Source organism: Lepidothrix coronata, unplaced genomic scaffold, assembly GCF_001604755.1.
Source record: "Lepidothrix coronata isolate B3197 unplaced genomic scaffold, Lepidothrix_coronata-1.0 Scaffold79, whole genome shotgun sequence".
Taxonomy (NCBI): domain Eukaryota; kingdom Metazoa; phylum Chordata; class Aves; order Passeriformes; family Pipridae; genus Lepidothrix; species Lepidothrix coronata.
Window position 1 is genome coordinate 187062 of NW_016690259.1, and position 10462 is coordinate 197523.

The window sequence follows — 10462 nt, forward strand, 5'->3', positions numbered from 1 at the left end:
GAGTATTTTGTTCTTTCTGACTCCATCAGCTCTCTCTTTACAAGACTGAATGAGTGTTCATTGCTCTTGACTTTGCTCTGCATGGATTCTTTTTTGTTTCTTGTAACTCCTCACATGCAAAAAACCCAGGGTCTCTCAAGTGAAGGAGTTACAGCATCCCATGGATCACAGTTAAATTTTGCATTCTTGTCTAGGCATGAGGATAAAATCTGAGTAATTTTTTCCTCCAACTATTTTTCCTTTCTTCTTTGACCAGAGGGGAGTGGGTTAAGTTCTCATGGTAATCCCTTTAGTGCTATTTTTAGTCATTAGTCATGTAGACTGCTTGGTTTGTCAGCTAATAAGTTTTGGGTCTGATGATTTCCTGGATGTTGAAAGTTTGACTGAAGTGCAGCCGGAGGAAAGTTTTGTGATTCTGATAGGGGTAGTATATCGATTAAGATAAATTAAGTGTATTTTGAGTAATGCGCATTTAATGTCATCCAATACACCCCCTCCAAAAAAAACCCAAAATAAACAAACAAACAAAAACAAACAAAAAGCCCCACATAACAACCAAAAGCCAAAAAAACCAAACCAAAAAAAACAAACCAAACAAAAAAACCCCCAAAAAACCCAAAAAAAACCCCCACAAACAAACAAAAGAAAACAAAACCAGAAACGAAACCAGAAAAAAAAACCCAAAAAACAAAAGGCAAACAAGAAGGTCAAGTGTTATCTGGTATGAATCAAGACAATTTTAGTCACTTCAACCAGCCGGATAAGAATCCGGTCTCAGAGTGACCTCAGCAAACGTACTGAAACTTGTTGTGTGGTTGCCAATGGGGTGTAATTTTACAAATAGAAGAGCATGAATGTGTTTTTATTCTTCCAGCACAATGTGTCTGGAAGAACAACATGCAGTCTTACACTATGCATGTTTTGGGGGTTGGGGGAAATCTAGACACTTCCAATTCCTTGTTAGTGAGGGGACTGTTAAAGGAGAAGGGATAGGGGAAGAAAGATGACTCTGAAAAAAATACAGAGGAAGGAGTTTGTTACAGCTGGAAAAAAGTAAAACTAATCAACAACAACAAGAACAATAAGTATACAAGCACTGGCTGAATCTGAGTCAGGGCACCAGGAGGGATCTGCAAGCTTGGCAGTGCATTGTTGACATTTCTAGGTGTGTGTACATATGTTGTTTGGTAAATGACAATGAAGTAGGTGTTGTGCTCAAGATTTTATTTGCAGCTTGGTATGAATGCTTTTCTCTTTCCTCAGCAGTTTATGGGGGGTTATATGGCATAGGGTTAGAGAAGTAACTTGTGGAGTTAAATGTCAGTACATAAATGAGGCATAACAATGCAATTATGGTGCTTGAGTAGGAGGAAAGCTATTTCTAAAAAGCACGTGTATTTTACTCTCTTCGGAACCCATGTTGTTCATTTCACCGTGTGGAAGGAGGACTCATTTCCTCATGCAGGGATCATCCAGAGAGACGAAACCCCCATGGAAGAGGAGATTGCTGGCCGATGCCAAGGGTGCTTCAGCCTTGCTGATGTTATGTACTTCTCCAAGAAGGGGTGTGAGGCAGTTGCAGAAGATGAAGTCACTCGACGGTTCTCCTCTGAGGAGCTGGTGTCCTGGAACCTCCTCAGCAGAACCAATGCCAACTTGCACCGTGTCAGCTGGCAACTCACTGTTGTGTGGGTCATTGGGATCCTAATTCGGTATTGTCTCCTGCTGCCTTTTCGGTGAGCCAGATGTAATTTGCTGGGATCTGCTTTTCATGTTACTTTTCAGGGAAGTTGTGAAATAATATGGCTTTTGTCTGTTTTCCAAGATGCCATCTAAACTCAAATATCCCTAAAAGAAAAAAAAGAGGTGCCAAAGATGTAAATTTCTCATGTTCCATATGTTTGATTAGTAGTTAATTAATAGTAATTAGTAATTAATTTGTTTTTAAAATCCAGCAAAACTGTATAGGAATAAACTGGATATCTTTTTGTTGGGTAAAGTAACAGCTGTTTCAACTGAAAGGATCAGGCTCTACTTGCCTAAGAGACAGGGAGACTGTGTGCTGAACACTTGGGATTTAAAGCAAAGCCAGTGTTCATGGGGCATAGGGCTGAATGGAGGGAAAAAAAGAGACATCCACTTGGAATGTATTAAATGTTCAGCATTTTAAAATTGCCTATTAAGCAAACCCAACCTTTGTCATATTGACCAAACCACTACAAATATTCATGCGTTCTTGCAAACAACAGGAGCTTTTAAAATTCCTTATTCTTTTGACGGGTGGGCAATATACTTACAACCTAGCTGAAGTGCATGGTGGAATTTTGTACCAGTCACATAGCCAAGCACATATACCTGCCTGTAAACTTAGATATACAGCTTAAGAAGACAACATTTGTGTAGAAATGGCTTCAATATACTGGTTGGGTCAGCCATTAGTAACCAAAAGAATTTAATTTTCATCCTTTTAGAGTGGAAATACATACTGAAATTTCTGGATAAGTTTTTAAAAGTTAAATTCTGAGACCCTTTTGGCCCTGAGAAATCTCACCTGCATTAAAGAACACCAGCCACTACTTGCTGTCCTCTTTGAACACTATGGCTTCTTCACCATGTGATACTTTCAGATCAGAGCATGGTGCTTTTTGGAAGTTAGGCTCCAAACAGCACAAGATTTTGTAACCAGTGCAGGATTAATTGCGTGAAAACATGTGCTTGTATTGTCCTGTTGGCCTTTAGTGGTTTCTATTGCTATTTAGATGCTATTATGGTGGAGGGAAGCATTGTGAAATGGATCAAAGGGCCAAATAAAATGTTTTCTTGCTTACTCTTCCAGTTTCGCTTCTTAGCATTTAATTAAGATTATTTTACTTTGTAGCGTCTGCTTGTCTGTTTTCAGCATCCTGTTGCTGGTGTTGGCCAGTATGGTAGTAGGACAGTTTCCAAATGGCAGGTAGGTGTTTGCTGAGGGCTCTACTGATTTCTTTTTCATTTCTTTAAGGATTTGAACTAGTAGTTGGAACACTCTGCTTGTAGCCAGAGGATTAATGCGGACTATCATGGGATGACTTTTTCTCTACTGTAAACTTACAGAGTGCTATGAGAGAGAGTATGGCAATGGTATCTGAAAGCAGACATGCAATGTAAGCCAGATAGATACTGCTGGAAGCATGTCTTAGAGCACAAAATAGAGTATGCTCTACCTGAGTCAGAACAGGGCAATTAAATCACCTGTCCTGAGCAATTCCATATTAATACTTTGAGATTGTTGTGTCCTGTCACTGCAAGAAACTCAAATGTGATTCACCAGCTAGATACTGTTATATTATATTTATGTTAGTGAATGAGAAGAAATCTATAAAACAAAACCCTATTATCTTCTCTGCTTTGAATCTGGTAATTTAGAATAGATTACAGTAAGAGAGTGGATCAAGAATATCTCTGATACCAATGAGCTCCTTCTGTGTGGTATTGTTACTGCAGAGAATCCTCTTACTATGGGCTTTGTAGTAACAGGTATTTGGAATAATCTGGAGAGTTTACATTGGAGTGTTCTGTGGCTGACTATATAGAACTGGAAATGTATGTATGGCTTAATTTCTTTTAGAGTTAAAGGCTGGCTGAGCAACCAGGTTCAGATGATATGTGCCACACTAGGTGTCCGATGTCTGAGTGGTCTTGTTCATTTTCACAACAGGTGAGTGGTTCCAATCTGCTCTCAATGGGTTGGTATTCATTCTTACAGTACTTAATGTCTCAAGTTTCAGAGAAGGATTCTTATTCCATTACTGCATGGATACTATGATGGCATAATTTATCCAAAAAGCTGTTTGGATCATCTAGACTCTGTCAGGATGTTTGCATGCCCTATTGTGTCTTCTGTTGTGTAGTGGCAGGGTATGTGTAGGTGAAGTAGTGCTTGCATTCCTGGTTAAATAGACACTTAGACATTTTTCAGTGTTTGCCGTGAACTTGTTTTAACCACATGCAAAAATATTGCCATAAAATGTTCATCTGTCCCAGTAGCCAATTTGTTTAGTAACTAATTCTTCGTGTTCTCTCCTGAAGTAAGTTATGGGAGGTATTTTGGTAAATCTTTGTAGTGTCTTGCTTGCTTAATGGTATGCTTTATGTCATGGAGGCTTCTGAAATATCTTGTTTGTGCTTTAGAAAGAAAAGCAAAATCATGCTGCAGTACCTTTGCTTTTAGAATTTTGGTGTCCAAATATTCTTTGATACATGCCTCTGTGAATGGTAATATATGCAGCTAAAATGCATATCCAGGGAAATCTCATATTTTCAGCTAAAAGGAAACTGGTTTTGGTGAAATGCCAGAACTGCTGAAATGTGAAGGGACTCTCAAAAGTATGAGGAAAGATGACTTATCTGCTGTAATGTACTACCAGAAATTTTAACATAATATGTTGTAATACTAGTATTTTAAAATGTTTTGTGTTCTCTCACTTCCTACGCATTTGCAGATAAGCCATGGGCCTGAAATGCTTTTGTCTCTCAGTCTTGATTGTGCATGTATGCCTGCTGGATGGGTCATCTGATGGGGCCTGTAGTCTGGAGAATAAATGTTTAATAATTACCTTTATGGTTGTCATTGCAGGGAAAACAGACCACAGCAAGGAGGCATCTGTGTAGCCAACCACACATCTCCATTAGATGTCCTAATCCTGGTCAGCGATGGATGCTATTCCTTGGTATGAACAAGAGAGTTGGTAAATATCAGTAATGTTGAGATGCCTGTAGATGTGGTGTTGGGGAAGAGGATAAACTAACTGGTCGAAAGAGGGGGATTTGATAGCATTCAAACTTGCATTTTGGACTGCAAGAAAGCAGATGCAGGCAAGTGTGTGTGCATTTATGACCAAGAGAATTGGTACAATTTGTGATTAAACTTAGAAACAGATGCGTGTGTGCATTTGCGTAGTAAGAAGTTTCCTTTGGGTCTTGCAGGTTGGCCAGGCACACGGAGGGCTTCTAGGACTCATTCAAAAATCTTGCATGAGGACCGGTCAGCATGTCGTATTTGAACGTTCGGAAATGAAAGACCGTCATCTGGTGAGGAAAAAGTAAGGTAGTGTGAGCTGTTTGCTTAATTGTCTGGTCAAGTCTAGTAATTGTGAGGTTCAAGCGTAAGCTGAGGCTGCTCTTACCCTGCATTTCTCCTTGGTGGGCAGCTGTAGGTTGTCATCAGTGTAAGGTTTGGAACTGCTCTGTCAGAGAAGGTGCAGGGTGCAGCAATCATCTTTAAGGTCCCTTCCAGCCCAAATTATTCTAATAATTCTGCTCCATGTTTGATCATTTGCCACGTAACCTCTGGGAATCTCCACATTGCTACAACTGCTCTGTCTGCCACAGGCAGGACCCTATTCATTCAGTTTTGAGGCTGTGATTTGGGATGTCAGGACAGAAACCAGAGTTCTATCCGCACTTCTGCTTCCCAGATCATGGCTTGTCCTGATACATTTACTCACCAGCTCTGAGCATCAAAGCTGGTTGTATCTGCTGTTATCACAGTATAAAGGGAGAGTGATTGCAGCAAAGAAAAACCCCAAAACCAAGGTACCACCTAGCTGCTAGAAGCTGGAAGAGCACCTGGAGTAGTATCATAAAATTTTTGCCTAATGCCTATGCTGCTCTCAAGACATGCAATATTGATTCCTGGCAGAGATAACATGTTGGACTTTAAGGACATAAACAGGATTGACTCAGTATGACAAAGTATCTATGACAGTTTGTCCTTAGAAAATTGGAAAGGGTTCCCTATGCTAGATCATTCTCCTTTTTTAATTTTTTTTATTTTATGGGATCTGATATTTTGCTTTTGTTCTTTAATGGAGACTGGAGAGGAGCTGCATGCTCTTGAGTCATAGGAAAGATGGGTGTCTTGGAAAACAACAGATTTTGGTGTCAGTCATCTGCTTAGTGGTGATACATTTGTTTTTAAGCGATGCAGCTAATGTAGTAAGATAGCAGCCTGTCACTTGACTAGATGTAAAGAATCATTAGATACATGTAAAACTGATGCTATGTACCTAGAAGGCATGAAAACTAGAAATATGGAATATACTTCAGTCAGGCAAGTTTGACTGTGTTCATAGCTGCGACCTGGGAAGTTATTTTCAGAGACTTCAAGTACCACCATTTTCTGGCTTCATGATAAGTAGGTTAAAATGGCAAAATGAAACTTCATACAGTTTTGTAAAAAATGTGCTTCTGTAATTAGCAAGAGAGAGTTTCAGGCCTGTGTCTCACTATCACATGTCCCAGCTGAGGCTACTGCCTGGCGAAAGACAACAGGGCAAGGGCTTTTCTTGTCCTATGTAAGAGGTAATGGATGTTTAGATGCTTGGACAAATACAAATATGAAATATACAGTGAAATTTTATTTTCTCTCCACAGAATTAGAGAACACATTGCAGATAAGGCCAAATTACCCATTTTAATTTTCCCAGAAGGTAGGAAACAACTATATTGATTTTATTGCTCTTCTCACTTCTTGCCACTGAGTGCAGTTTATTATATCCAGTCTTTACAAGTGAGGTGTTTGTTTTTAGTTTGTAGAATTAATTAGCTCTTGTGAGATATTAAAAGTCAAGTTCTAGTATCTTACAACAGTTTTATGACAGTCTATTTGCTTTAGCATATAACATAATGGAAGAGAGTACAGGCTCTGGGATTTTGTTCCAGAACTAAAGCTTACTTTCTCCTTTGGCAACTTAAGTCTCCTTAAGACAGTTTATGATTCATTTGCTGATAGTTTTCTCAGAATGGATTAAGCTCTTCATCTGTTTTAATTCTGGCCAGGTACCTGCATTAACAACACATCAGTAATGATGTTTAAGAAGGGAAGCTTTGAGGTAGGAGGGACCATCCATCCAGTAGCAATCAAGGTAATGTAACTGCAGTTTTCCAAATGTGGAAGGATTGTTTGCAAAAGCTTCTCATGTCAGAGAAGATGTTCATGTGTAAACCTTATAAAGGGGCTTGTTTGGTGTGAATGAGGTACTGAATAAACCCTGAGAAAATGAAAACTTGATGGTTTGCAATGTTCAGTGCAGTATGGGAAATGTTTCATTGAGGATCTTTGCAACTGGTTAGGAGCGACCTGAAAAGTACAGTGGCCCTTGCCTTGTTGTGTGTTCAGTTCTGCTTGCTCATTCTGTCCTAGGGCTCCTGGCTTTTGTGAGCTCTGAGGATAAAGGCACTTTGCTTAGCACTTCCAAGTCTTTCTGAGTAGCTTTAGCCAAGTTGCCCTAGATCTAGATATGTTAGTTACTTTTTCTGGAACTCTAGCATTGCCTAATCTTAAGGAAATCATTAAAAGTGGTGTGAACATTTTTCATTAAACCTTCATAGTCAGCATATCTGTAGATGACAAGTCTTTACATTTCGAGTAAATCTCTTGTTACAGTCGTGTTTCAATGGGTCTGTCACAGTTTGAGGTCCTGCATGGCTTGTAAATGAAAAATGTTAGAAACTTATAATAAATGTTGGAGCTTTACTTTGAATTAACTGATGCTTTTAGGAGGTGTGAGTAGATTTACCCCTTTTTAATAAAGGGGTAAGTGACTTTGTGGCTGAAAAAAAAGCAGCTTATGTGATTTAAACTAAGGTAGCAGATCATGCCCTTGTGCTTATTCTTCTCGTCTTCTAGTATGACCCCCGCTTTGGAGACGCCTTCTGGAACAGCACAAAGCATTCTATGATGACCTATACTTTCAATCTGTTGACCAGCTGGGCTATTGTCTGTAACGTATGGTACCTGCCACCGATGGTCCAAGAAGTACTTATGCTTTTCTAAGTTTTGAAAATGCTTTTAAAATGTTGTCTGTGTTACTATGCATAGTGTTTGTGAATTTTTATTGATAACTTAATGGACTAAGACCAGAAAGCAACACTACAGTCTTAAAATTGAGCATGGATTCATGTGGGTTAGTTATCTTCAAATAAAAACTAACCTTGAAGATATTCAGACGTTCCTCCACCGTGCTCCCTATTGCTGCTAAAACCTTTACTTGGGTGCAGGTGCAGTTGCTTTCTTCTGATCCTTGAGACTAGAAGAGACATAGGTTTATGCTGCAGGAGTCCTGCCCCTCAGTCTGGCATAGACCTCCCGTTTTTACTCTAGAAGGGATACATAGATTCAGGCCTTCTCTTCACTCCATACAGGGTTACTTCTGCCTTCTGTGTCCTTCCCGCTACCAGCATCTTCCCAACACCCTGCTCTCTGTAACAGCTTCCTCCCACCACCTTGTTTCTCAGCCCTGCAGCATATCCAGCTAATCCTTTGCCCACCAGCTTTACCCCACAACTTGGCAGAGCCTCCCAGCCCACTGCCCTATATACCACCCTGACACTGACAAAGTGCTCAAGGCTTTTTCTCTAGCAAAGCCCTAGTTTGGTATTGCCTACCATGGTCTTTGCTCAGCCCTAATTTTGGCAGGGAAGCTGCTGTAATGCATGTATCTTCAGTCCTCTGAAGTTTGGACAGAGTCCTGTGAGCTCACAAAAATTTGAATGCACCAGGTCCAACCCTGTTCAAGAACCCCGTCTCCTGCAAGGGTGATCCTGTCAGTGTGTTCCCAGCTTCAGACTCATGCTGAAGTACTGGGAGCAGACACATCCCCTGGTCTGGCCAGACCTGTGACCTCATACTGTGTGTTGTTTGAGATTGCCACAGAAACCAGAGAGCCTCCCACTTAGTTCTTTTTGGCACTGACTGGTGGCAAACTGGGCAGCGTTCCCCAGGATCAGCTGGAACTGCCCTGCAAGTCACATCTGGCTTGTGGGTCTGGAAGTGCCTGCTGCCTGACAAAATGTCTTAAAGTGAGGCACAGAAAAAATGTTTATGTTGTAAAGCAAATAATTACTATATTTTTCAGGAAGAAGAAGATGCTGTTCACTTTGCCAACAGAGTCAAGGCTGCCATTGCTGCTCGGGGAGGAATGTCTGTGCTTCCTTGGTAAGAAGCAACACCTCTGAGATTGGGTTTAAAGCATTTTAAGGTGTTCTGTATTCTGAAACATTAGCCTGGAATCTTTTAAAACTTCTTCCAGATTTGCTTTGCTTGCACTGTAGTCCATCACCCTTACTGACTCTAGAAAATATTCCTTGAACAATTCCATTAGAATAAATAGAATAATATAGTATATATAGAGAAGTAGAGCTGACAGGTAGATCTAGCCAGCAGGCAGGGTTAGGTGAAAATGAATTATTTGACTGTTAAATGCTGGGTTAAGAAAGGGCATTGTTGTGTGGTAAGACTTGGCAGTACAGATCATTTAACATTGTTGTACAAAATCCAACATTAAAGAGTGGAAACTACGCGGTCTAAATATTGCAATGTTTTTCTGCCTTGACCCTGAAGTGAGCTCAAGGCTCTTTCTTTTCTGTATCTTTCAGGGATGGGGGACTAAAAAGGAAAAAGGTGAAAGAGTCTTTCAAGGAAGAGCAACAGAAAAAATATTGCCAGATAGTAATAGAAAATGGATCTGTGGGAAACGGAAATGCTTGTTAAACGGTATTTATTTTATCTCATTTTTCCATGACTTATCTCTACCAGAAAATAGACTGGTTTTTATAGGAAACCAAACATGTTTTCCTTCTGTCTCTGTAAGATATTTTGCATATGACACAGCAGGGAAACCATAAAGAGATATCCTTATTTAATGTAAAAGACTCTAATTTTATAAATAGGAAAATATACAACTACTAGTAAAATTCTCTCCGATGTTGAGTGAGAAAAATTGGCAATAAAATTACTTAGGCTTATTAAAACACCATTTAAAAACATTTGCAATACCTTGAGGACTTAAATGGTTACCTGTTAGCTTCTAACAAAACAACTCTGTAGTCCTAGCCTGCTGTCTCAGTGACTTGGACTAGCAGTGTTTCTGTCGGCCACAGTAACCATGTTGCTGTGGAGAGCTCCTCACATCAGGAGACGTTAGGCAGTTCACCAAAACATGTTTTCCAAACTGTATGTTGGAGAGGAAGTGTTGAATGTCAGAGGGGGAAAAAAAACACGTGCTGACTTTCCTCTCCGTGTCACAAGACCAGGGACAGCAATGTAGAAAGTTTTCTATTCTGACAAAGAGCACAACAGTGTCCAGGGCAGCATGCCCCTGATGCCTGGGTGTGTGATGCTGAGGTAAATTAGTCGCAGCCAAGGACAGTGTCAAAGAAAATATACTGTGGTTTTAAATTACATTTTATCTTCTAGTTTTGTTGTGTCCCTTTCTGTGTCTCTTTGTATGTATTACCCAAATTAAAGAAAACATTTGATGAGACATTCATTGTCCTCTGTTATCATTATTTCTGGAGAGCCACCTGCTTATGTTACCACTCGATATGAAGGCTAAGGATTTGCTCTCTGACAAGCCCACCCTCCAGAAATAAATAGAACAACTGCACATAGGAAGTATGAGATGGAAATATTTCCATCACT

The 10462-nt window shown here is 39.9% G+C and overlaps 1 protein-coding gene across 1 annotated transcript in view; it reads left to right on the top strand.

Moving 5' to 3' along the window:
- Positions 1-10149, top strand: part of LOC108499834 (glycerol-3-phosphate acyltransferase 3-like) — a 25938-nt gene extending 15789 nt beyond the window's left edge. Inside the window, exons 3-12 of the mRNA XM_017820078.1 lie at positions 1466-1736; positions 2879-2953; positions 3608-3697; positions 4616-4709; positions 4966-5081; positions 6415-6470; positions 6820-6905; positions 7670-7798; positions 8898-8977; positions 9418-10149. Of these exons, the coding sequence (XP_017675567.1) occupies positions 1466-1736; positions 2879-2953; positions 3608-3697; positions 4616-4709; positions 4966-5081; positions 6415-6470; positions 6820-6905; positions 7670-7798; positions 8898-8977; positions 9418-9532 (1112 nt within the window). The 3' untranslated portion in view covers positions 9533-10149. The remainder of the gene's footprint in view (positions 1-1465; positions 1737-2878; positions 2954-3607; positions 3698-4615; positions 4710-4965; positions 5082-6414; positions 6471-6819; positions 6906-7669; positions 7799-8897; positions 8978-9417) is intronic.
- The last annotated feature ends 313 nt before the right edge of the window (positions 10150-10462 follow it).